This window comes from Acartia tonsa, chromosome 15 (assembly GCF_053477335.1).
Source record: "Acartia tonsa isolate MP-2025a chromosome 15, ASM5347733v1, whole genome shotgun sequence".
Lineage (NCBI taxonomy): Eukaryota > Metazoa > Arthropoda > Copepoda > Calanoida > Acartiidae > Acartia > Acartia tonsa.
This window is the reverse complement of record NC_137274.1, coordinates 11,452,463-11,479,290: the sequence shown is the minus strand read 5'-3', so window position 1 is coordinate 11,479,290 and position 26,828 is coordinate 11,452,463. Positions and strand designations below refer to the sequence as shown.

At 36.4% G+C, this 26,828-nt stretch overlaps 2 protein-coding genes and 2 long non-coding RNA genes across 4 annotated transcripts in view; all 4 read left to right on the top strand.

Moving 5' to 3' along the window:
- Positions 1–6,305, top strand: part of LOC145306890 (uncharacterized) — a 33,350-nt gene extending 27,045 nt beyond the window's left edge. Inside the window, exons 13-17 of the mRNA XM_080149233.1 lie at positions 1,904–3,729; positions 4,003–4,165; positions 5,216–5,388; positions 6,048–6,101; positions 6,273–6,305. Of these exons, the coding sequence (XP_080005359.1) occupies positions 1,904–3,729; positions 4,003–4,165; positions 5,216–5,388; positions 6,048–6,101; positions 6,273–6,305 (2,249 nt within the window). The remainder of the gene's footprint in view (positions 1–1,903; positions 3,730–4,002; positions 4,166–5,215; positions 5,389–6,047; positions 6,102–6,272) is intronic.
- Positions 6,306–6,382: 77 nt separating this feature from the next.
- On the top strand, positions 6,383–6,952 carry LOC145306755 (uncharacterized). Its single transcript, XR_013875194.1, has 3 exons — positions 6,383–6,451; positions 6,710–6,775; positions 6,886–6,952. It is a non-coding gene; the product is annotated as an uncharacterized LOC145306755 (long non-coding RNA).
- A 51-nt stretch (positions 6,953–7,003) lies between these two features.
- LOC145306889 (uncharacterized) lies at positions 7,004–8,304 on the top strand. Its single transcript, XM_080149232.1, has 7 exons — positions 7,004–7,012; positions 7,304–7,372; positions 7,463–7,534; positions 7,709–7,771; positions 7,881–7,955; positions 8,085–8,150; positions 8,287–8,304. The coding sequence occupies exons 1-7, from the start codon at positions 7,004–7,006 to the stop codon at positions 8,302–8,304; spliced, it is 372 nt and encodes a 123-aa protein (XP_080005358.1).
- An 85-nt stretch (positions 8,305–8,389) lies between these two features.
- On the top strand, positions 8,390–9,445 carry LOC145307458 (uncharacterized). Its single transcript, XR_013875477.1, has 3 exons — positions 8,390–8,459; positions 9,024–9,095; positions 9,376–9,445. It is a non-coding gene; the product is annotated as an uncharacterized LOC145307458 (long non-coding RNA).
- The last annotated feature ends 17,383 nt before the right edge of the window (positions 9,446–26,828 follow it).

Genomic DNA, 26,828 nt, shown 5'->3' with positions numbered 1-26,828 from the left:
TGACATTCTATTTTACATCCTTAACCTTGTCCTTTTGTATATTTGTTAGATTTCCAAATTGCTCTGAGCCTAGCAAAATGAAGCATTTTCCTTGTCTGTTCCCGTTTTGATATCTGCACTTGCTCCTTTGTTTTTTTGTGTGTATAAAACTTTCTAAATATGCAAATTTCTTTAAAGAACGTGTCTTAACTTTTTATCTTTATTTAAAGTAGCTAGTCGGTGATTTTAGTAAGTAGAAGATGTAAAATGGTCCATAGAAGTTTCATTTTATGGAGGCACTTTGACACAACATTGATAACAAAAATCATACTGATTTTATCTGTGCATTACTAATACTACATCTCTCTAAGACCATTTGAGGGCCCCCTTAGTTGTGTTTCTCTAATACATTATTATACACTTGTTCTAATTGCCTGTTATGTTAGTAGCACTAAATTAAGCTTAGAAATATCTTTTGGGTCCAACATTTTAAACTTTTATTGCATTTTTTTGATTGTCAATAAGCAAAATAGATAACAACTGTGTAAAAAGCAGAAATTTTATATCAAATTTAGCAAAATTTTTGTCATAAATCTAAATATCTAAATATTTCCAAATATATATCAGATTTATAAAACTTGCTTTGTGATCACTTTAATCATGTGTTAAATGCACAAAATTACATGACTTTTCTCTGTGTACTGATTCAAACTAAAAATTTTTAATTCAATTCAACTTTTAAAACTTCAATAATTATAATACTGATAGAAATTGTTTAAAATTGGTGTATTTTAGAAAATAATATAAAAATATTTTGTTATAATCCTGATGTAAAAGTAGCTATCTGCTGGACTCATATAGTTCTCCTTTACAGTGTAGCTTCTTGTAGGTACATGGAAGGAATACAACCATAATGGAAGAGAGAACCTTCACCCTCATAAGAGAAATCCTTCCTTAAAGCGCCTTTAGGGGCTTTTTACTAGATTATGATGCTAGTTTTAAAGTGAACATGAATTTGCAAATAAGTTTATTTCAATTTATAGGTATATGACAATTAAAGAGAAAACTATACAAATATTGCCTTAAAAGATGAAAAATATTGAATTAAATCAAAAAGATTTTTAAAACTTTTTGTTGGTAAACTGAATAGTAAATGCATTAATAAGAACAAATGCACTGACTTGTGAAGAACTAAAGTCAAAATTAATAAAGAATTTGTAGCTTATTAAAATGGCATAACAATGCATATCAATATAAACTATTTAAAGAAAAAAACCAAATTCTGCATTGATGTAAAAAAATATAACAAATTTAAAAATTTTCTTGTAAATCTCCCTTACAGATTGGGGGGGGGGGGGAAATTGACCCCTCCCCTCTAGTTTTTTCAATGTCATTTTTTTGTAGGTAAGATAGAAAGTTGTGACTTCATGACTTTTTAAGTTTAGTAATTATACGTTGGCAAGAGTTGATCTTATAAGGATATCTGGTCTGTGTCGGTCGTGGCGTCCGGTCAAAGTCGGTTAGGTGGCACCAAATTTAGAAAAAATTCTAAATAAATCTTAATTTCTTCATTATTTTGCTTTTAAACCATGTTGCTTTAGTCATCATACTTACATTAATGAAAAGAAAATTGGAAGAAGAAGTGTTATATTTATTTTCAAACCAAGTTTGAAAACAAATTTTAAAAGAGAATTATTACAATAATATTTGTAGAGTATCAATTTTGTTGCTTATTTTCCCTAAGTCTTTTTAGTGCAAAGGTTTTAGCATCAAAATCCTGTGAAATAGAACTTTAAATTAAATGAAATTAATGGAATTTAAAGGCATAATTCTTTGAAAATAATAACTTAAAACATAGGAAAAGGTGATTAAAAATGCAATTTGAAAAATTGTTTCATGATCTCTTTAATATTATTTTTCTTAGGAAATTATACAAAGAACCTTACAGAGGAAGATATAATGAAGATACTAAGAAGAAAGCCTGTAGAGAAAACACAAATTATTAAATTTATTGTTCAACACATCCAAGCATGTGCCAAGTATAACCAACAATTTTTACATGTATTGATTGGGATACTTCAACAGAAAAGAGATGAAATTGGGCTCACATTTCAAGATGTATTCCAAATATTTCACACACATGAAGACCTTGATGGAATGAGAATGTCCTGTTTAAATGTAGCTATTCTTAATAAGGATTTCAAATTAGCATTAGATATGCTTGAGTGTGAAAAGATTCTTCATGGCCAAGACACTGAATCAGTCCTTCAGTGTCTAAGAGAAAATACTCAAGAAGATCCTTTAAAGTTGGAACTAGTTGACACAATAAGAGGAGAATCCACTGGTAAATGTAATAACACAATTGAAGCAGTCAAAGCACAGTTGTCATTTTGCACCAAAAAAGATGGACAGAATGACACCTCTGAGAAAAGCTGTTTTGAGAAAATGAAGATTGTGTTCTCAGTTATCTTTCAGACACTACTTGTCTCAATCTTTCCCTACTTATGGGATTTCTTCTCAGATATCAAGGTGTATGATGCCTTTAAAGACTACAATTCTACAAATTCAAAGGCAGATATGGAATTATGGTGTAACAACTCTGTTGGTTCTATGGATATAACTAAGGAATATGACATTGCTTCTGGGATGACTCTCTCCATTTTGATTCTGAATGGAATAATGTACGCTATTGGAGTGGTTTTAGTTCCCACCACTCATGTTGACAACCTTATTGCAAGGGTTAATTCCTCTGAGTCTTTGTATGAATATCGTCTTGGAAGAAATTTTGGTAGAATAACAACTAGGTTAGTTACTGCTTTCCTCTACATCATGAAAATTCCAGCAAAACTTCTGTGGCCTGTATTTCTACTGATGACCTATCAACTTGAAAACCAATTAACAACCACTCCAACTAGGACAATCCAGGCCAAATTCAAGACAGAAATCTTATGGAATATGGCGAAGGTGTTGGAGACGTCATTTGAAAATATAATTCAACTGACCATCCAACTTTGGGTTCTCCTTCCGATATTTGGTTGCATCTCTCAGAAATCATGGACAGATCTATTCTCTGCTGGCCTCAATGGGGTGTGGAGTATTATCAGTTTTGGACTCTATGAATCAGAATCAGATGTTGACATGTCTCTTGGAAAGATATTATTCACTGTGGTTATGCTAAGTTTAGGTCATGCCATGAAGAAACTTCAAAAGCCAGGACTTGGATTATTGAAAAAAATGAAGCTACTTGTTCTCCTATTCCCCAGTGTTATGTTGCAGGTTGTGGCTAGAATATTAGTCATCACGAATTTGATGCTTATGACTGTTCCTGGCTGGTACAAATATACTTGTTTCCTGTTATTCCATTTTCTATGTTTAATAACAGTCAAAGTTGTATTTGAGTCACGAAAAAAAGAGACAACATTGTACAGACAGAATATTGGGCCTCTAGAATGGCTACAGAACCAAGTAAAATCACAAAAGAGGAAGATTCAGATTATCATCAGCTGCTTATGTTCAAGTTTCCTTCAAGTAGATATTCATTACAACTCATCCAAACTACATCTTCCAAAATACAAATTTTTATCAACCAGCTTTTTCTATATGTTGATATTCTTGGAAAACTTTACTGTGACAATCTTACCTTTCATTGCACCTACCTTGTTTCCACCCCAAGATGAATTCAACTACAGCTCCTTCACCTCAGCAGCCATCTTTGTTAATCTGTCCTGGATTGTTGTTGTCATGATAGAGGTAAAACATGTATACAAAAACTTGCATTGATTCATTATCATTCATAAATTTTTTCCCTTAGATTTTTCAAAACCTTTCTGAGAAGTTAATAATGAGTTATCTACTAGATTAAAAAGTAATAAAAAGGATCAAAGAGTTAAAAAGGTTTAAATTAACAAAGTATAAATGATATAAATATTTCATAAAATTAGTTCATAATTTCACATATTTTTAAATCATTACCAATAGTTAATATGATAAATTCTGTGACAATAAGTAATTGAAAATGTTTAGGTTTTGTACTATTCAAAATTGCATGTCTGGCATGAAATTAATGGGCCTGTAAAAACTGAAGACAAGTGTGAGTTCTCATTCCTGTCAAGACTAGTTTGTTATGACAGAATGCAGAAAATTACAATATCAGGATGTAGAATGCCTGAATTTGAAGATTACTCAGGTTAGATCAGATTGGAAAATGTTATAATATTTTTTTTAAAGCAAAGCTTTTCTATAATTAGGGTCGGTCCGTCCGTCCGTCCGTACGTCCGTCCGAGATAGTTATCTTTTATTCCTTAATTTAGGCATGTTAGAATTGTCCTATCGATTTTAAACTTTGCATGGTGATTCCTTTAGTAGTTAGGTACGATTTAGAAAGCGTAGCAACTCTATAATGGTTACCAGAATGTCCGTACGTCCATTTTAAACATGTTGATTTTTTTTCTTTTTTAACAACAAATTTTTATGTGATCTACTCATCCAATTGATCTGATTTTTGTTATATTGATTCCTGGGACAACAAAGTATAATGTTATAAGCGAAGCAACTCTATAATCAAGTCCTAAAAGTAAGTATGTCCATAAACATTATCCTGTTTCAAGCAGTATTTCATCAAATTTGTCTACAATTTTGCTTCGATTCTTATATATTTTTATTCTGATTATTCAGTTCTGACACTATATAATTGTTAATGTTCGTTTGTCCTACCGTTTCAGTGTTTCGCTTTTATGGATGTTGTCATCCTTGTTATGATAGTGGGAGGGGGGATGGGAGAGGTTAGTTAATCTACTTAGTGCTTTGCAGAAAATCATTTTAAATTTTAAATACTTTTGTCTAACAGATTACTTCTTTCTAAAATCCTACATTAAAAAACTAGCGGCTTTGCCCCTTTGAGGCCTCTAGGGGCACTTGAAGGGGGAAGTTGAATCAAAAACACATTTGTTTTAAATTTAGATTTAAAAAAAAAAAAATTAAAAAATTTTTTTTTGGGGGGGGGGAACGGAGGGGGGGGGGTTACAGGGGCTATTTATCTTGTGAAGGCTGAGGTACTCTCTCGCAAAATAGTTATAAACCTTCCTGGGACCTATGAGAAGCTACTCTGTTAAGAAGAACCTGATCGGTTCAGTGGTTAGCAAGATCCTTTTGTACAAACATAGACAGATAGACGGATAGACATCATTCTACTTTGTATTATAGATACTTTTAAATACTGATAATATATTCTAATTAGGAGTAACTCTGGAAAATACTTTGTGTGGAAAAGCCCTTGAAGAAGTAGAAGAGAAGTTTGACAATTTCAAGTTTATTCATTCCAAAGTTGATGGAACCAAACCCATGGATGACTTGAAGTCAGGACCAGAACAAACTGAAAACATGGATGAAAATGAGAAATTGTTGAAAAAAGTAAATAAACCTATTTCTTAAAAATAAAATTATTAGGAAAGGTCTTTAAAAAGTAATTTTTTTGCTTTATACCTAAATGACCCAGCCAGGATGCAACCTTTCTATTGGGTCATTGAAAATCAACCAATGGTGTCCCTTATATTAACACAGCCAAGTAGCAGAAAATAATTTAGATGCAGAAGAAAGATGTCTTTGAAAAAGGAAGGGAGGTAGTTATCAGTATATACATCTATACTATTGATCTGTTTATCTATCTATTTACTAACAATACATCTTGTCTTGTGAGCTGCTGCTGCCAGTTCTGCTACTTGACAAAGCTGCCACTGAATTCGTGGCACTACTGCTGCTTTCCTGGTCCACCTTGACAAAGCCAAAATTGTGTCAAAAATGATCCATGTGATGTAATAAAATGAGGTAGATGAGAGGAGAAGTGGGAAAGAAAACTCCTAAAAAAAGAGAAGGATAATCCCTCATTTTTATGACGTCACATGGATCATTTTTGACACAATTTTCATCTTTCCTCATCAAAATTGAAATAATCTATTTTTCAATTTGCAGGATGAAGTTATAAGTATTCCTAGCACTAAGTCTATCATGCCAAAAATATCACAATTTGTCTCTTCAAAAATTGGTTGTTTTTAGAATTTTGAATAATTTAGGATGTAGATGGCAATATTGTTGAGGAAATACAGCCTCTCCTGTCTGGTTCAAAGGTTAATATCCAAACAAAAATTGTACATATATTATATATGTAAAAGAATATCATAAATATCTTTTGTTGTCAAAAATAACAAAAGAAAATTTTAGTTTATCTTTACTAGGACACTGGTAATGAAACAAGAATTGATATTGAAACAGTTAACTTAATTGGTAATGTAACTCAGGCAAGCTATTCATTATTAATTATTATCATCTAAATAATGATTCTGTAATGCTTTTTATTCAAATATAAATATAAACTCTCAAAATTGCCCTTATATTTATTATATAGGATGTGATCATTCATCAACCTGATGTACATGAAAATATAGCAGATGATACTCAGGAAAAAGTTGAAGTAAAGGTAGACATTGTAGTTTTTCAAAATTTTAGTAGAATTGAAGACAAACCATTGGAGTTCATTCATAAATATATGATAGTTAATCTTTAAGCTTCAAATTTTATTTTTCATTATCAGAGGTAGTTAGGAGTTTGTCAAATTTACATTTTTTCTTTTAAAAGTTAATATGGTTCTTTTTTTGAAAATATTAAATAGTGCCCCATTAATCTCTTCAGGTAACATGAAATTTTTTATTTAATTTGATTAAAAATATTTTACAAGGATGTTCCTCCACCCAGCACTGAGGATGATTTGGTTATTGAGATCCTTGAAGTTTTGGTTGTAAAGGTAAAAGATAAACCTATTTTATTTGTTGAATATGATTAACAACAAATTTTACAATCTATTATTTCACAGAGACAAGAAATATTTTTATTTTATCTAAATTGCTTTAACAGGATGTGGGTCCACAAAGCGCAAATGAAGATTTTGATGTTGAGATCCCTAAAGTTTTGGTTGTAAAGGTATAAAGTTAGTTTATTTCTATTATATCAATTCATCAAATTTAATTGTCTAATGTCACTGGTATCACTTCAAATTCATATTTCATTCAAATTCAAAATAGCTATTTATTAAGAAAATGGAATCTTAACTTTTTAGTGTTCTGATAAGGCATTAGTTACACAATGCATTTTTTAAAAACATAATTATAATTTTCAAAAAGATTTCAAGCAATGGCTAGTAAAATCATGAGAAATCATTGATCAAAGTATATAATCTAAATAAAAAATCTTCTGGTTTTTTTTATTGTTTTTAGCATATGATGGTTCTTGATTAACCTTCCTATTTGATATCATGAATTATTTTTCTTTTTAGGAAACTGGGAAAGAAACTTGCAGTAGAGATGATTTTGAAACAGATCCCCTGCTTGCTAATGTAAAACAGGTGAGTTAATCATCTTAATATTCTTAGGAATCATGCATTATAAAATGATAAAGAATGAAATAGTCAAAAATACAAAATCAATTTTCTTAGGATGTAAATGTTCATCAACCTGATGTATATGAAGATTTGGCAGATGTTATAAAGGCAATATATGTTGTAAAGGTATAAATTGAATTTGAAATCATAGAACAATAATCAAGGTATTGATCAGATTAATTCATGTTATAAACCTTAAACCTTTAATTGTAATTTTTAAATTTACTATTATGAGACCTTCTCACAAGTTATTTATCCAGAAACCAGCATTACTAATTCTATAATTGATCATTTGTTTAGGATCAAGAAATAGAATTGCCAGCCTTGGGTGTTGAGAAAGAACCAGTTGTAGAAACTAAACAGGTATTGGTTTCTTTGCATTTTCTATTATTAAAAAATGTTTTTATGAAATAATTTAGAATTCTAAATTTTATATAAAAATCCTGACATATATTTGTAAAATTATTTTCAGTTTACAATTCCACTCATCAAACTCAAAGATGATGATGATAAGTTGGTTGATGAGATTCAAGAATCAGTTTCCGAGGTGATTCAAAATTTATAAAGCTAAATTTGCATTTGTTCCTCTTTAAAGTTTTTATGATTTTTTGTAAACATAAGCTTTAAAAATTAGAAATTTATATAACTCTTCTTTTGATTTAATTTACTTTACTAGGATGGCCCCCCACCAAGCACTGAGGGGGATTCAAACATTGAGATCCCGAAAGTTGGGGTTGTAAAGGTAAGTTATTCCTATTTATAAAATTTTATATATCTTTGTTGGCCCTGTCATTGTTATCACTTAAATCAATGCTAGGAAAAAAAATAAGTAACAAGAGAACAAATATATCTAATTTTAATGATCATATCTATTTCAGCTGAAAAATGATTTTTAAAGTCTTTTGGCTTTTGTATTGTTTATAGCCTGTGATGGTTCTTGATGATCTTTCCTATTTTTTAATAATTATTTTTTATATTTTAGGAAACTGAGAGAGAAATTTGTAGTGGTAGTGATTTTGAAATAGATCCCCTGCTTGCAAATGTAAAACAGGTGGGCTAATCAACATACTAAATATTCTTAAATTTTGACTGGTTTATTTAGAAGGATAATATTCCAAAAATACATGACAGGTTTAATTTTCTTCAGATCTGATTGTTCTGCATAATTGATTTTTTAAAATGGAATCATGGAAAGAAAATAAGTAGTTGTACTTATAACTTTTTTATGGTTCTTGGTATTATCCTCAAAAATTTTTTTTTCAATTTTGAAAAAAAAATTGTCCCTCCCCCCCCCCCCCAACAAAGCTATGAAACCTGGCCTTCCTAGCCTGCAGGCGCTTGGCCACCTAACCTAATTGCAAAAAAAACGCCATGGCCCGATTTCATAGTTTTGTTGGGGAGGGAGGGGGGAGAGACTCAAATTTTCAAAATTGAAAAAAAATTACGTCTGATTATTTTTTAAAACATGAGCTTTGAAATGATAAACTCTCTGCAATGATAAAGTCATTTTATTCTTAAATATTTGAAATATATTTTTATGAACACGGCACGAACTTTAAAGGTAATAAGGAGAAAATTTTGTAACTAACAAATTGATAACAAAATTTGTTACCAGGATGTTCTTCCTGCACCCAGTACTGATGAAGATGATTTGGATATTGCAATTCCTGAAGTTGTAGTTGTAAAGGTAAAAGATAAACTTATTTCTGGTAATTGTTCTAAACCAATTAATATCCAGTGGATTAGAACCGGTTCTCATCCATACAAAAAATTACGCCTAGCATCGTATGATATCCAGTTTTCTATGAACATAAAAATTGTACATTTTATATCCACAGAAAGCTGTTTATAATAGGTTGCAAGAAATAACTATTCCTTCATTGGATTTGATTCACAACAACTATCAACATCAATTTTTCACGTCTCAGTGGCTATAAATATTCATTTGATCTAAATTACTTTACCAGGATGTTCTTCCTGTACCCAGCACTGAGGATGATTTGGATATTAATATCCCTGAAGTTTTGGATGTAAAGGTAAAATATTCCCTTCATATCACATTCCTTTTCATTTACAACATTTACAAATATCTATCTAATGGGATTTTTATTTGTATCACTTTATAAATTTTGTCTCAAAACTTGAATTCAAAGTTTTTTTTAGAAAATGTTTTTCTTTTAAGATGTCCAAACAAATGAACCAATTGAGTTCTCTATTTTATTTACAGCAACTTCATATATATCCTTAATGGAAAGTTAAAGTTATATGTGAGTATGTCTGTCTATTTGTACCAAAGAATCATGCTAACTGCTGAACTAATATGGCTCTCCTTTACAATGCAGCTTCTTGTGGAAAGAAATTTCCCTAGAAAAAAATCAACCCAACTCAATAAAACATTTTAAATTTATAAAAAAAATACAATTAGATATTGTTTTGGGCGGTCTACTCCCCACCACCTTGCCCCTAGAGGCCTAAAAACTTGCTCTAATAATATATAATAATTTCTTTAAATTTCAGGCTTTGATTGAACAACCAGAGAAGCCAAATGTAAGTGAAGAAACAACTCTTTAAAATGGATACACTCAAATTTTTTCAATGACTTTATGGTACTTTTTGTTAATTCCATAGATTGATTAATATCAGAGTTAGAGAGTTGAAATCTTTGTATGAAATAACATCAAAAGTAATTTCATTTTCAAAGACTAATTTACCTTTATAAGACATACATTTCTGGGGACTTTTTAGCATTTTTGTAACATATATTCAATATTTATTGCTTTGAATGGTTTAAAAAGCTTAATTTCCTTATATAATGGAGACAATTCACAGTAACATATCTTTGTTTTAACCTTTTATTGTATAATGGAGATTTTTAGTAGCAAAGCTACTCTATAATTTGAAATGTATGTCTGAACTGTGTAGGGGAGATTTTCTCGGCTCCTATTTAAGTTAAACGGCTGAAATTTGATGTCAATATTTCCTTCATTATGGAGCATATTATGGAGTATGAAATATCCATAGCAGTTGGACTTCTGTAAAACAGCTTTTTTGTTTGTAATAATCCTTATAATAAAGTAACAGGATGTATGTTTGTCTGTACTGAAGGATCTCGCTAACCGCTTAACTGATCGGGTTCTCCTTAACAGGGTAGCTTCTCATAAGTCCCAGGAAGGTTTACAACTATTTTGGGGTAGGGTACCACCACCCTCCCCATAGAAATCGACAAAAATAAAAAAAACGCCGCCCTGCGGATATTTTTGCAATTAGCCAAAATCATAACTAACACCATCTATCGGCGAAAAAAATATTTTTGGTAAATAGCTGATTTTAAAATAGATTGAAAAGAAACAATTTGTCTGGTCCCTAAAGGCTTCTAGGGGCATAGCAGCTAGTATTTGTAAAAGTAAAACTAATTTCCCAGGATTTTTTTGTCTATAGATGAAAGAAGAAGTATTTTTTTTGGTTTAATTTTCAAATTAAAATATCTTGGGTATTTTTTTATGCTTTGCTACTTATGGATGTATAATGCCTGTTTAATTTTGTTGATGGTAATTTTGTACAGGGACAAAGTGACTTAAAAATCAGCCATGTGATGTCATAAAATTGAAAGAGATGACAGGAGAAGTGGGAAAGAAAACCCCTAAACCCTTAAAAAACAGATGGATAATCACTCATTTTTATGACGTCACATGGCTGATTTTTGAGTCACTTTTACCCGCTAGGTAATTTCTAATTTTTCTGCATTTATTTGTAAGCATTATTCTAACTTAAATTATATTCATTTCATTGTAGAGAACAAATCTTTAGAATTCAAAAAATTTTGTTTAAATGCCTTATTATTGACAATTGATTTTTATATTTTTTATACTTTTGATATAATTACTAACATTATCGTGATTTTGTGTGATTTGATAATAAAAAAACTAACAAGAATCCTGTATTTATTAATATCTACAGGGTCATTCAAGAGAAATGATTTTTTTTTAAAACTTAATAATGCATAGAAAATAAGATAATCATTAAAAATCCTTTGTATATTTAGAAAACCTATTATGAGACATTTATGTTTCAAATATTTAAAAATGATTATTTCAACAAATTATGCCCTAAAAGCCTTTTTTTCGAAGATTTACTAATTGAAAGGTTGTAAAAAAACGAGCACCTTTTTGAAATTTCAATTGCGCAGCTTGTGTTAATAGTAGAAAAATGTTATGCATTTAGTTAGAATTGTCATGAGCTCTAGTTTTTTAACAAATAAAAACCATTCCTGTGTTACGTATGGTATATGAGCTACGTGATAAAATGTTCCAATTACTTAAAAATTTTCAACCTTTTTCTCACATTTTTCAACGTAGCTCCTACACTACAAATGGCACAAAAACAGTACTTATATTTTCATAAACTAGAGCTCATGACGAATCTAACGGTATGCGCAACATTTTTCTACTATTAACACAAGCCGCGCAATTTGAATTATAAAGATTTGTGTGTTTTTTTCACACCCTTTAAATCCATAAATCTTCGAAAAAAAGGCCTTTGAAAAAACCGGTCTTTAGGGCATAATTTGTTAAAATAATTATTTTTAAATATTTGAAACATAAATGTCTTATAATAGGTTTTCCAAATATATAAAGCATTTTACAAAATAGTTTTATTTTCTATGCATAATTAAGTTTTTTTAAAAATCATTTCTCTTGAATGACCCTGAACAATATCTACTCTAAAGTTAGTTCTGTCTAAATATTTGTAAACTAGCAGCTACGCCCCTAAAGGCCTCTAGGGACACTTAAGGTTGGGGGGAGATTCAACCCAACTTTTAATTGTAGTCTTAAAAATGAAATTGAAAAAAATATTTGTGAAGGGGGGTATTTTTTATAGGAGCGATTTTTCTTGGGAGAGTTGTGGTACTCTCTCCCAAAATAGCAATAAACCTTTCCAGGACCTATAAGAAGCTACACTGTAATAGAGAAGCTCATTGGTTCAGCAGTTGGCGAGATCCTTTTTTACATACTGATCCAGTTTTAATTATGCATATTTTGATTAGATTTTGAAGAATAGATAAATTTTTACAAATGCTAATTAATATTAATTGTAATTTTTAATATTTTTACATTCAGGTTCTTCGCTACTCATAGAAGTTGTCATCCTTGTTTTGTGTATTTTCACTTTATAAAAGCAAAGCTTTTCTTGATTGTGGTCGGTCTCTCTGCCGTAAGTTATTACTGGTTATCTCTTTTTGTTAATTTAGAATTGTCCTATCAATTTTAAACTTTGCAAGGTGATTTCTATAACAATTATGTATGATTAAAAAAGCATAGCAACTCTGTAATTTTTACCAGAAAGTCTGTACGTCCATTTAAAAAATATTAATTTTTTACTTTTTTACAACAACTTTTTGTTTGATATAATTATACTATTCATCTGATTTTTCTGATAATGATTCCCATGACAATAAGGTTCAATATCATAAGCAAGGTATGTCTTTTAAAAAGAGTATTTTCTTTTACTTTATCCTTATTTATACAATTCTCAACAAATTTACATACAATTTTGTTTAGACTAACAAATTAATGTTATTGTTTAATATGAGTTTTTGTTCGTCTGTCCTTCCTTCTGATTTTAGAGCTTTGCTTTTATGGATGTTGTCATCCTTGTTTAAACACTTCTTAAATGTTGTTTACTTTGCTATATCTAAATTATCAATAATCTAAGGAATTATTGCAGGTCACTGTGGGCTACAATTGAATCAAGACAAAAGTAAGTGCCGAGCCCTGGGACCTATGTAGGGTGAAAATAGACATAAATCCTTGATGATTCCAGGTGGAGACAAAATATTTTAGCGGGGTCTTTTGGTTTTTTTTCAATTTAAAGTTCTGAAAAAAAATTGAAAAAAATAAGAAAATCTTTAATAAAAAACAAACAAAAAATAATTTTCAATATTTTTTTTTACTAAAAGATACAAACAACTTATATAAATACTATAAGCTTTAAAAAAATCACAATTTTCAAATTTAGACTTTCAATATAAAGATTTGTAGAAAAAACCTAACAACAAATTCTAACATATTTCTGATCAACATAGCAATAAAACGTCTTTTGCAAAATCTTTATCATCAAAAATAAATAGCACTTACTAAAGACTTTTTTTCATTTAAACTTATACTTTTCACATTATTTAACTTTAAAGATTGATTTTTTCTAAAAGAAAGGTTGCGTGATTTTTTTATTCATAATTAATTGCCTAATTTTGAGATTCAGATAAAAAACTTTACTACTTTATATTAATGGATAATCTTCTAGCAGCGGCTACGCCTCTAGAGGCATATGAGGCCCTTGGGTTGGGGGGGAAGTCGAACCCCCCTTACAATTACAGTTTTTTTTAATGAATAAGTCAAAAACATTTATTTTGGAGAGTTAATTCTCTTGGGATAGTGGTGGTACCCTTTCCTAAAATAGTAATAAACCTTACCAGGACATATAAGAAGCTACCATGTAAAGGAGAACCATATTGGTTCAGTGGTTAGTGAGATCCCTTGGTGCACAAAGACTCACATAGAACGTGTTACTTTATTATAAAGATACATATATACACAGAAACTCTACAATCAGAGTATGTCTGTTTGTTCATCTGTCTGTATAAAAACATTACAGAATATATTTATTTGGTACTAGCGGCTACGCCCTTAGAGGCCTTTAGGGGCACTTAAGAGGTGAAAAAGGGGTTGAATTCAACAACTATATTTATATTTTAGGCTTAAAAAGAAAAAGTTTTTTTTTGTGTGTTGTGGTCCTTTTTTAAGGGGCGATTTCTCTTCTCTTTCTCAAAAAAAGGTATAAACCTTCCAAGGACCAATGAGAAGCTACATAGTAAAGTAAAGAAAGAACCATATCAGTTCTTAAGCATCAGAAAGATGGACAAACAGACATCAATCTATTTTGGATCATAAATAGTGCTTTAAAGCAGGGAGAGAAATATCATCTGGAAAAAAAAAATTTCCTATCGTTTAAAAGTTATATCCATGTATAAAAAAGATAGGATGTCCGTGTGTTTTTTCTGTCTGTGTCTAAAGTTCTTGCTAACCGCTGGACCAATTTGGTTCTTCTTTATTGACCTATCTTTTAGACTGATAATAGGATCAACATATTAAGGAGTAGTTTAGTGTCTATTAATCTTTATATAAAAGTAACAGTTTCTGTGTCTGTCTGTTTGTGTGTGTGTGTGTGTGAGGGTGTCTGTCGGTACCGAAGATTCTTTGTAACCGCTTAACTGATATAGTTCTTCTTGGTTCAAGTTTTTCATGGTCCTGAGAAGTTTTGAGTTTAGAAAAAATTAGTTCCTACCCAACATTTAAAAAAAAAATTTTCTTTTACATACTAAAACTGAAAGTAGGGGAGGGGTCAACTTCCCCCCACTTGTCAAGGGCCCCTAGATGCCTCTAGGGGCAAAACCGCTAGTGATAAAATAATTTTTATCTTGAATTATGATTAAATTGTTCTTTTTCCATTTAATAAAATATAATTGTAATTATCAACCTCAAAGAATATCCAGAATTAGGTAATTGGATTTAACAAGGGAAAAAGACAACATCCATAATTAGTAAAGCTCTTAAGTTTAAAAGAATACAAATAAAGAAAATAGGAAGTGTAACATACAGATACAAAAATATATTAATCAGAGCGAGATGGGACAATGGGCTGTTTATTAGACTAGTCCCCATAGTTTAATATAGGAATTTGTTATTCGTTGGCTTAACTACTTAGGGGAATTGTTGCGATTTTTGTTTGGTTGGATTATTAAATTAAGTGCCCAACATTTCAACCATTAACTGAAACATACAGAAGGGTTTTCCATGTATCATATTTGGGAATGTAAATCAATTTAGCGGTCATTGTCTTATCCCTTTAGATCCCTGAATAGTAATTAAAAATGATCAATGGTTCTTTTTTTTCTATTTAGCTTCTCATTGGTTCTTGAAAGGTTTATAACTTATTTTGGGAGGGTACCTCCACCATCCTAGGAGAAATCAACCCCTAAAAAAGGACCCCATTTCACACACAAAAAATAAATTTTTCTTTTTAAGTCTAAAATAAAAATCTAGTTGTAGAATTCAACCACTTCTTCCCGTCTCAAGTGCCCCTAAAGGCCTCTAGGGGCGTAGCCGCTAGTACCAAATAAATATATTCTGTAATGTTTTTATACAGACAGATGAACAAACAGACATACTCTGATTGTAGAGTTTCTGTGTATATGTAGTATTCGGCAACCGTGAGCCATGCCTATGGCACCCCTGACCGGGGTTCGGGGAAGGGCCACAGGCCCTCCCCCGAGTCCTGGGGAAGGGGTCTGCCGACCCCCTCCCTATGCCTAAAATTAATGATTGAATCTGACAAGCTTTATTATGGTTAAGCTGCATTGTTAATTCCCCCACCCTTTCCAGGGATGGGGGATCATTATTGCCCAAACTGACTATTGTATATGTATTATAATGCTTTTATGTTATGATTATTTATTCCTATCTGTGTAACTATTGTTTGTTGTATATAGCTTTAGTAACCCTTAGACCTTCAATAAAGGAACAACTGAATAGTTGCTGTTTGTTATTTAGTGATTGTTAGAGAAGCATAGCTTCTCTATAGTAAGGTGTCCACGTCTGTCACACTGCCGTAGTCTTTTCGAACTCTGGTGTCTGCCATTTATCCTAGGCGGATACCACAACTTGGTGACAGCTGTGTGAGATTACAGCAAACCACAAGTGTAGAGCAGACGCGCAGCTGAGGCCAAGGTACTCCCAGCAGTGAAACTGGCAAAAACTGACACAAGCAACCTGAATTACCCACCCTGGACAGCAAGGTCTAACTCTGCATCCGGCAGTTGTGGAAGTGAAACAGCGAAACTTGACGGAGAACCGCGAGAAGCGCCGACATCTAACGGAGAATTGAGCGCTCAAAGGGCTGAAACAGGCCTGCGGACTGGCTGAAACAGGCCAAATAAGTGCAAACGGCTAAAAATAGGCCAACATTTACTGCAAGAGATAGCAGGATCCGAACCAGCGGCGCTAGCAGGACGGGACATTCCCTGCCGCCATCAGCCGGATTCGGATATACGGCGCTAGCAGGACGGGACATTCCCTGCCGCCGATAGGCTGAAACACGCCACATAGCTGCGAGCTGCGAGCCAACATACGAGTGTAGTGTACCAAAGCAGAGAAAACTACGTCAACTCCAAGTATCCTGAGAGGCTACAGCGCAGCCACCCATCTAGAAAAGCAGATATTATATCACATTGCAGGGATTACCACCCTAGTGTGATGGTTAAACAATAGATTTATGAGCAAGGATTGGCAAACAATCTGTTGTGTATTGTGATAAAACTAAAAATAGAACAGGCTTGGATTTGTTGTGTATTGTGATAACAACTAAAAATAGAACAGGCTTGGTAAACAAATCTGTTATGTATTGTGATAAGGCCAAAAATAGAATCTAGATGTAATATAACAATGCCTTGATAAACAATCTAACCACCCAAGCCTCCAGCACAACAAAATACACCCCTTATTCCAGAGGAAAGGGAGGGGCCCACTCTCCATTGAAGACAATACAATCAAGGTGACATAACAATAAAGCCTAGGATTAAGGAGAAAGGGCACCATTACCTCATCACACAGTTACCTCAAACCCACAGCACTCCCCCCTTCCTCACAGGGGGAACGGACGGATTTACCCCGTCCCCTCACGCGCTTCCCCCCTCCTACCCACACTTGACTAAGTCCGCCCACGGTGTGGAGCTAGCGACCGGGAAAATAGAGCGCCATTTACGGGTCGCACAACGGAGTTCGGGAAATATCATAAAATTCAACGGACAAAGCGGACCAATGAGAGAGCGAGTTGAGGGATAAGTGCGCGTTTTACCTGTGTGCGCGGATTTGACGGTGCGTAAGCGCGCTGCAAGGAAAGGAGATTTCACGCACACACACACACACAGGAGCGGAGCTACTCCATAGCATCTAACAGAGGTATTTTTAGAAAATAAAGCATTACAAGCTTCTCCCTCCTATCTATAGTGTGATAAAGGAAAACCCAATCAGTTCCTGACAGCAGTTCAGACCCTCAACAGCTATCTACCCCTACCAGCCTACTCTACAACCTCAGAATAAAACTAGTGATAAGTACAGCTAAGTTATATCTTTGTAACTAAACTACCAACCTAGTGATACAACAGTGTTGGCTGTTAGGCTAGAAAGCCTCAAGTGACAAACCATTTATAATATTGACTTATAACTTTGTGTCCCGCCGTTGAACCGTTGACCCGATGGAGCAGCCGCAAGCGCCAGGAGGCGACCAAGCCCCAGGATGGCTCCAGGATGACCCTCAGCCGGCTCCAGCCGAGTACCGCAAGCTGATGCTGAGTAACCTGCCGGAGTATAGAGGACCGCCCAAGCAATCCTGGAGTTTCCACATCCGCAGACTCGAGATGTCATGGGCGGCTTACCGCGTGCCGCCCCATGACTCCCTCAACCGCCGCAACGCCCTTTTACTGTCACTGGTAGGGCAAGCGGCGGAAATGGCTTCTCATCTGTTTGGCGAGGCAGGCCAAGCCTTGACATACGAACAAGTCAAGGCCGAGTGTGAAATGTTATTTCGTCCCGCCTTTGAATCCCAGACGCTGAAACAAGCGTTTAGGGATTACAGGCAACACTCGACAGAACCTATACAAGCATACATATCCACAAAGTGTGCCTTGTATAGGGACGCCTACAGCCATGAGGATCTCGAATTATTAGTCGACGAATTAAATCGTGGCATTCGTAACGCTAATGTGAAACGTGTAATGATGAGTCATGAGATCGCCTCTGTACCTGAGTACACGAGGCGAGCCATGTTCACCGTCACAATGATTACCAAGCAGCTGAAGGAGGGTGTGTGCCTAGTGGACGCCACCGACGGGCTCACGGGATCAGCCAGCATCCAGTTGCCCCATTACGGCGAGTCGGAGCCAATGGAGATTGGCGCCTTGGCTCCGGGTCTCCACCAGATGGGGAAGGTCGCTCCAGATGACAAGGTTCCAGGCCGCTGTTTCCGCTGCCAAGGGAAAGGCCACCGAGCTCGAGACTGCCCGACGCCTGTGGAAGTCAGCCTAGAGGAGAGACGCACCCAGCCACGCCGTGACCGTCCTGCCAAGTGCGAGCGTTGCCACTATGCCGGCCATACGGCGGCCGAGTGCAGAGCCGACTGGGACCAGGTAGCCGGCCGTAGGCGCACCGCAGACAAGGGTGCTCCCCCAGGGAAGCCCAGCAGAGTAGCCCACATGGAAGGGAGCGCGCCCCCAGCACCACCGCAGCAAGCAGCCGCCCCCAACGCAGCGGGCCGAGCCGACGGAATGCCGCAGTTTGGGACCGTTCCAGCTAGGATCAACGTACTGGGAGGCGCGGCTGAACCCAACCGGGTTGGCCTGGGCTTCAGTCTCAACCACCTGGGGCCGGAGTTGGTGCAACCCAACAACATCGCCGAGCCAGAAGTTCTGAGGCCCCAGCCTTTTAGCCTAAACATGATGGAGCCTGCTTGACCGAGCCTACCCAGCAAGAGTGGAGGGGCGCTACCCAGCGTCACTGAGGCGGTGTACGGGGAGGCCCTGGCGGCCGCCGAACGAGAGAGGCAGGAGGCGCTAGCCAGCGCATCAGAGTCGATGTATGGGGCGCCACCCGGCGCCGCCACCTGCGATGACTGGGGGGTGCTATCCAGCGCCTCCAACCTGGTGCCTGGGGCGACAACCGTCGCCGCCACCGAGATACCTGGATCCTGGAACGAGCCAGCCTCCAACCTGGTGCCTGGGGCGACAACCGTCGCCGCCACCGAGATACCTGGATCCTGGAACAAGCCAACAGTCCCAGAGGAAGGGGTGACACCCGTCACCCCCAGTCAGCCAGCGCCACCAGCCTGTAGGGAGAGCCCAACTATACACCATCCAGCGCCCCCTGCCAGCCGAAGGAACCCAGCTGCCCAGCACTTCCAGTCGAGCCAGGATAAGTTAAATTTAACAAATGTGTTGTATCCAACCTATTGTAAAACCCCAACCTTGCCTGTGCCCCCTGCACCAGAGGCTGGGGAGATTGAAATTTGGGGATATAAGGACTTGCCTGTGCCACATGCACCTGAGTTCCTAGGGCAGGGGAGGGACGTGAGTCAGGGCGAGCCTGTGCCACACGCACTTCAGCCCCATGCCACTGGGCATGCCATGGACAAGGGAAGGGACCCCTTGGGGCTAGGGGAGCCGACACCCAGGCAAGCGCCAGTCGCCTGCCAGTCTGTCATTGGGGAGGGTATCGGGGTGCCCCGGCCACACAAAGATAACGCTCAATGGAAATTTGTATCTAGCCAGGAGCAGCCCAGCCGTGTCCAGCCCCGAGAAGCAGCCGTGACCCGAGCCGAAGATCCCCAGCCGCGTGTGCGAGGTAGATGGCTGTCTGGTAGCTTCTCACACTGGTGGATGGTCCTGTGGGGACTACTGCTGGCAGCCGTGTGGCCTACAACCAGCTACGTCCTGGTGGGGTGGGACTGCGCCAACCCCACCCACGTCACAGCCTACAATAAAGAAAAGATGTGTAGCACGGAACCGCTACACCAGGAGGTGCCCCTGGGCCATGAAGTACACGTCCTGCAGCAAGTCAAGATTAGGGAAACAACAGGATACAGTTGTCAGCTCACTGTGTCCCAGTGGACATTCAGGTGTGGGGTATGGGGTCACCTCAAGGTGACCTCGGTCCCCACCCTCATGAGGCCAACCAAGATCGATCCAGAAACGTGCCGAGACCTGGCCAGGAACCGAGTCTACACGCTGCCAGGCAAGACCCAGCCACTGACGTTCCAGCTGAACCATCCCCTGTTCTTCACCCTCGATATGGTGGGCGCCCTTGTCAACAGCCCCGAGGGGGTGGGTTGTGAAGGGGAGGACGTCCACTTCGAGGGCCAGCTGTACCGCAATGAATTAGTGCTCCAGGAACAACGGCTGCTGGTCAAGGAAGAGACCTACGTAGTAGAGGATGGACGGGTGGAGTCCCAATCTGACCACCTGGCCTTAGAATGTCCCCATTCTGAGCTGTCTTGCATCACTGGGGAAGCAACCTACGTGTGGGACCACCTGGGGAGAGATTGCCCCTTGAGGCTGATCCGCAGCCTCCAGCCTAGCCTAGTGATGGATGCGTTCCTGGTTGACCATCAAGCCCAGTTTTTCATCAACATGACCAACCCCACCTCGATAGTGAACTGCGACTTTGAGGCCCATGCCACCAACCACCCAGCATTGTTCGTGGCAGCCGACCCAGCCGCGGCAGCGCTGCCCAGAGTATTGGCCAGGGATGTTGATGTCCCCCTGCAGGCCCAGATACATGCAGGCTATATTGGATTTACTCTGGAGACACGCATGAAAAGCACAGCAGCAGAAGAAGTAGCGGCCAACTGCTGGAAGCTCCAGCAACTAGACCCGGCCCACCCAGTGCGTGTCCAGGGGAGCACGTTCTCAGTGCTGAGGGGAGATGTCCTGCTCCAACTCACCTGCCAACGCAACAAATACGTTGTCCGTGAAAGCAAGGAATGTTGGGACAAAGTACCAGTGGAACCCACAGGATTTGTAGACGCCGTGACACGAGTGTATAGCGGCCACGCCACCAAGATTCCCTGCTCCTCCACATACCCCCTGACTGTGCACGCGGAGGAAGGCTGGATAGAGTTAACCCCCGCACCTAAGAAGAGGCCACCCCCGCTGGATACGCCCAAGCAGCTGCTGACAGAACCCTTGGATGACTTCAGTTCAGGGGGCTTGTATTCGCAGGCTGAGTTGAACGACTGGCAGCAACTGCTGGCGTTCCCAGCGTATAAAAGCGCCATGCTGACCGGCCTGTCCTATGGCTCATGCGTTCAGCAAGGTAGCTGTTTGGCCACTGGGGACCATGGGATAGTGTCCTACAATATCGACCGACTGGCGGAGGAAGGAGAGGCCGCCCTGGATGTCTGGGCTGGGTTCAGACAAGCTATCCACGAGTGGGGAGATGGCGCAGCCATACTGTGCCTGCTGTTGTTAATCCTCAAACTGCTGGGGGACCTGACCATCATTTCCCTGGCAGCCGCACAAGGAGGTGTACGGGCCGCCATGAATGCGATGTCACAAGTGTTCCTGTACCATCCAACTTTGTACAGGAAGGCCTTGGCCAGAGCCCGGCTCACCCATGCCAAGTCTCGGGACTTTTCAGTAGACTGGGATGCCATTCCCATCGGCCGGGAAGCAGCCGAGGAAATGGTGTCCATGCAATCAGCCGATAGCGGGCATGACCGCCCAGGCAGGCCAGGACCGCCCTCTGGAAGACCCCGCGGCCCCTCGGGAGGTCAGGCTGCCGCCCAGACGGTCAACTTGGCAGCCAGTGCCCCAGCCGCTGCCAACAACAACCAGAATGCCCCGCTGCTGACCGTCCCAGCAACAGCTGTGCCCCACGCCAACCTGACACCTGCCGGCGCCGAGCTACGTGTCCAACCAAAGCCAGCCTCTGCCTTCTATCCCACGTTGGGAGCCCATCAGCCCTGAAAAGACTCACCACTAGGATTCCATTGAATCATTATCAATTGTATATATATATCTTAGCCCTAAGGAGCGGGCCGAAGGCCTCAACCACTGTCGGAAGTCTGGTAGGGAAACCCTCTCCCAGCCTTCCGAGGGGAGAGTTGTAGTATTCGGCAACCGTGAGCCATGCCTATGGCACCCCTGACCGGGGTTCGGGGAAGGGCCACAGGCCCTCCCCCGAGTCCTGGGGAAGGGGTCTGCCGACCCCCTCCCTATGCCTAAAATTAATGATTGAATCTGACAAGCTTTATTATGGTTAAGCTGCATTGTTAATTCCCCCACCCTTTCCAGGGATGGGGGATCATTATTGCCCAAACTGACTATTGTATATGTATTATAATGCTTTTATGTTATGATTATTTATTCCTATCTGTGTAACTATTGTTTGTTGTATATAGCTTTAGTAACCCTTAGACCTTCAATAAAGGAACAACTGAATAGATGCTGTTTGTTATTTAGTGATTGTTAGAGAAGCGTAGCTTCTCTATAGTAAGGTGTCCACGTCTGTCACACTGCCGTAGTCTTTTCGAACTCTGGTGTCTGCCATTTATCCTAGGCGGATACCACATATATATGTATCTTTATAATAAAGTAACACGTTCTATGTGAGTCTTTGTGCACCAAGGGATCTCACTAACCACTGAACCAATATGGTTCTCCTTTACATGGTAGCTTCTTATATGTCTTGGTAAGGTTTATTACTATTTTAGGAAAGGGTACCACCACTATCCCAAGAGAATTAACTCTCCAAAATAAATGTTTTTGACTTATTCATTAAAAAAAACTGTAATTGTAAGGGGGGTTCGACTTCCCCCCTCCAACCCAAGGGCCTCATATGCCTCTAGAGGCGTAGCCGCTTCTAGAAGATTATCCATTAATATAAAGTAGTAAAGTTTTTTATCTGAATCTCAAAATTAGGCAATTAATTATGAATAAAAAAATCATGCAACCTTTCTTTTAGAAAAAATCAATCTTAAAAGTTAAATAATGTGAAAAGTGTAAGTTTAAATGAAATAAAGTCTTTAGTAAGTGCTATTTATTTTTGATGATAAAGATTTTGCAAAAGACGTTTTATTGCTATGTTGATCAGAAATATGTTAGAATTTGTTGTTAGGTTTTTTCTACAAATCTTTATATTGAAAGTCTAAATTTGAAAATTGTGATTTTTTTAAAGGTTATAGTATTTGTATAAGTTGTTTGTATCTTTTAGTAAAAAAAAATATTAAAAATTATTTTTTGTTTGTTTTTTATTAAAGATTTTCATATTTTTTTCAATTTTTTTTCAGAACTTTAAATTGAAAAAAAACCAAAAGACCCCGCTAAAATATTTTGTCTCCACCTGGAATCATCAAGGATTTATGTCTATTTTCACCCTACATAGGTCCCAGGGCTCGGCACTTACTTTTGTCTTGATTAAATTGTAGCCCACAGTGAGGTGTGTTCTTACTTTAATGTTGTTGTCATCCATGACCACTAAATAAGTAAATAAGTAGGCGTTTTATATTCGTACTAAAATTTTTAAAACCCTGCCTAAAGAATCCTGTAGACATAATGTGTAATCGTGAAAGGGTAGCAACTCTATAATAATTTCTATAGATTCATTTTGGCTATTTTATATATTCAATTTTAAGGTTTTCCAGACAAAAATTTTACATTATAGGAACTTGATTAGTCAAAGAGAAAGGGGACAATGGGTTGTTTATTACTATACCTTGTTTATTACACAAGTCCCAAAAGTTTTTTAATTACGTTTTCTTATTATTTGGCTTAACAACTTTGGGGACTTTTAATGAATTTTGATTGGTTGGTTTACAAAATTAAGTGTCCATACGTTTCAACCACAATTCTTTATACAAATAAATTAATAATAGGGAGGGGATATTTTCAGGGATTAAAGGGACATGACAATGTCCGATAAATTGATGTACTCTCCCATTGATGATATACAAAATTACCTCTTGTGTAGATTACACTCAGTGGTTCAAACGCTTAAACTTAATAAATAAACCAATAAAAATTTAATAAAGTCTCCAAAGTTGTTAAACCAACGATTTAGAGGACATTATTATAAAACTTTGGGGACTAGTTTAATAAACAGCCCATTGTTCCATGAAAGATTATATTGGGTAGCCCAGCGGGGATAGCCCCCCATCATCTCTGTGTGGGGGGGGACCTTACGCTGCTGGGTCTTGTGGTTATGAAACCCTACGGGGCTTACCAGTACCCAATATAGCATATCCTACTAATCTAAACTAAAGTAATTGACGAACCCGGTATTAGTGTCTTAGAAATTATCTTAGTGACGTCAAAAAAATAGGATGTGTCGATACTACTAGGATTTTTAAGAATTGTTAATATAGGCCTGAAATCAAGATTTTTTGTGCTTTTAAAAAATATTAAAAATATTTCTAAAAATTCTACATTATTTTTGCTCACTTTTAAAAAACAAAATCAACTTTTTTTTATTTTTTTTTTATAAAATTATCTTTCAAAATTGAAATAAGATCTATCAGCTGATATTGTACTTCTTACATAACTCAAGAGTTGACTTACAATGTGTAAATATTTTATAGATTATTTAGCAAAATAATAAAAAACCTATATGTAATTTCGTGATTAATAATTGGCTTAATCTTACATTAAACATTGAATGATTTTAAATAATTTTCAAATATTTGCTTTTATAATTATACTTATTGTATAAACACCTCATAAGTTAGCGCAAAATGCTATATATTTTATCACATATGAGCTATTTTTTAAGCCAGCTTTTTAGTCAAAATTTCAAACCAATAACAATTAAATCAAAAGATATTTGGTTAAAACTATATATAAACGAGAGTAAAGAAATAAGATATTGCTATCAACAACAACAAAAAAGGGTTTTGTCTAGTTTTTGGTAAAAATAACGCATATTTATCATTTTAAATTAAAGCTATCTTTTCAATATTACATCTATAAATTCGTCTGTATTTTATAACTTATACCTGTTAATCAATTGATTTTCCATAATAATTTTATTTCTATATTAAATTTAGAGACAGCTAATTTTTCTTTAAATATAATGAGATGTTTATCAGAAATTTTTAATTAAGCATAATAATGTATATATTAAAAAGACAATTACGAATAAAAACAAAACAATAAATTATTAGATTATTTATATCAATAAATTTAACGGAATTTGAACGTAATTGTTAAAAAAGCTAGCTTAAACAGTTTTGCCATTAAAAAATAACCTTCTTTATGAATGGTACATTCTAACAAGGGTAATGATATCCAGTAGAGCAACATATTTAACAAATATGTCTTTAAATAATCAGTCTATTTAACAAATATCTTTTTAAAATGCATAAGTTATTTTACCTCTCACAAGATTGTTTAGTCCTTTGACACTGTACATAATTATTATTTGATTGATCTATCCTTAATTTTTATTCATATTCAATTTTATTGTTTGTATATAAATATTTAATACCTGTATTATAATACGGTTATTATTTTTTTTGCTATGTTTTTATAAAATAAATATCTAAGCAAATGTTACCAATTCTTATAATTATCTGGAATTGAAAAGAATTACTTTCATTCGGTTGCTAAAAAGAGGAGAAAAAGAAATGTATTGAGTCAGATAGTAGCCTTAACCTGTACAGCTTTACATTTATTTCATAGATAAATTGAAATTGAAATTAGATAAAATTATTAATTGATTTTAGATTATTAAACAAGACATGTTAGAATTATCCTATCAATTTCAAACTCTTCATGATGATTCCTATGACAGTTAGGTATAATTTAGAAAGCAACTCTATCATTGTTAACAGAAAGTCAGTACGTCCATTTAAAACATGCTTTGTGTGTTTTTTGGCTGCTATTGAAGAAAGACAACTGAAATTTTAAGTGAAAAGGTCTTTTAAGCGGTGTTTTAATGTATTTTTTTTACAGTAGCTTTTGATGGATTATTTTAGGTTAGGTTAGGTGATTGCCCTGCATGGTTAGGAAAATGGCCCCGCATGGATAGAGCCCCCCCCCCCCACAGTGGCTAGAAATAGGATAAAATCTACTGTGAAAATACCAAGAAACGTCCCTTAAGAGGCATTGTCATGAAAGGGACTATACCCAAGATATATGTGCATCTACTTAACGACTTCCAAAATTTGAGGGTGCCCTCAAGTAATGACCCCTTCCCCCCCCCCCCTGCATCTACTTACTCTATACATTATTTTGTCTGTCTGACTGTCGGTCATGCTTAAAAAACCTTATTGTTGGAGAAATGTTATTTTCACGACTGCTTTTTTAGATAGCCAGCTGTAAGTTTTAGTCAAGATACCTTATATTTATACAGATCTGCTCCATATATTTATTGTCTGTCTGTCTGACAGATATACTTAAAAGGACAATTTAGTTTTAAAAGAAAAAAATTTAAAAAATGTTGGTGGTTTTTTTTCTAAGCGCGTGAGGGTGCAGGTACCCTATCCTAAAATAGTTAAAAACCTTCCCATGACCTATGACCTATGTCCCTGCAAAGGAGAAGCATATTAGTTAGGAAGATCCTTCCATATAAATAGACACACACACACAAACATTCTTTTACTTTGATATAAGGATTAGCATTTTGTTACTGTATCCTATTACTAGCGGCTACGCCTTAGAGGCCTCTTGGGGCACTTGAGGAGGAGAGAGTCCAATTTAAGAAACCAATTTATTTTTCTAGATTTTAAAAGAAAAAGACAAACAAACAAACAAAGAGACAGACAAACAGACATCCTGTTACTTTATTATATCCTATTATATAAATTAGTAAGCTAAGCT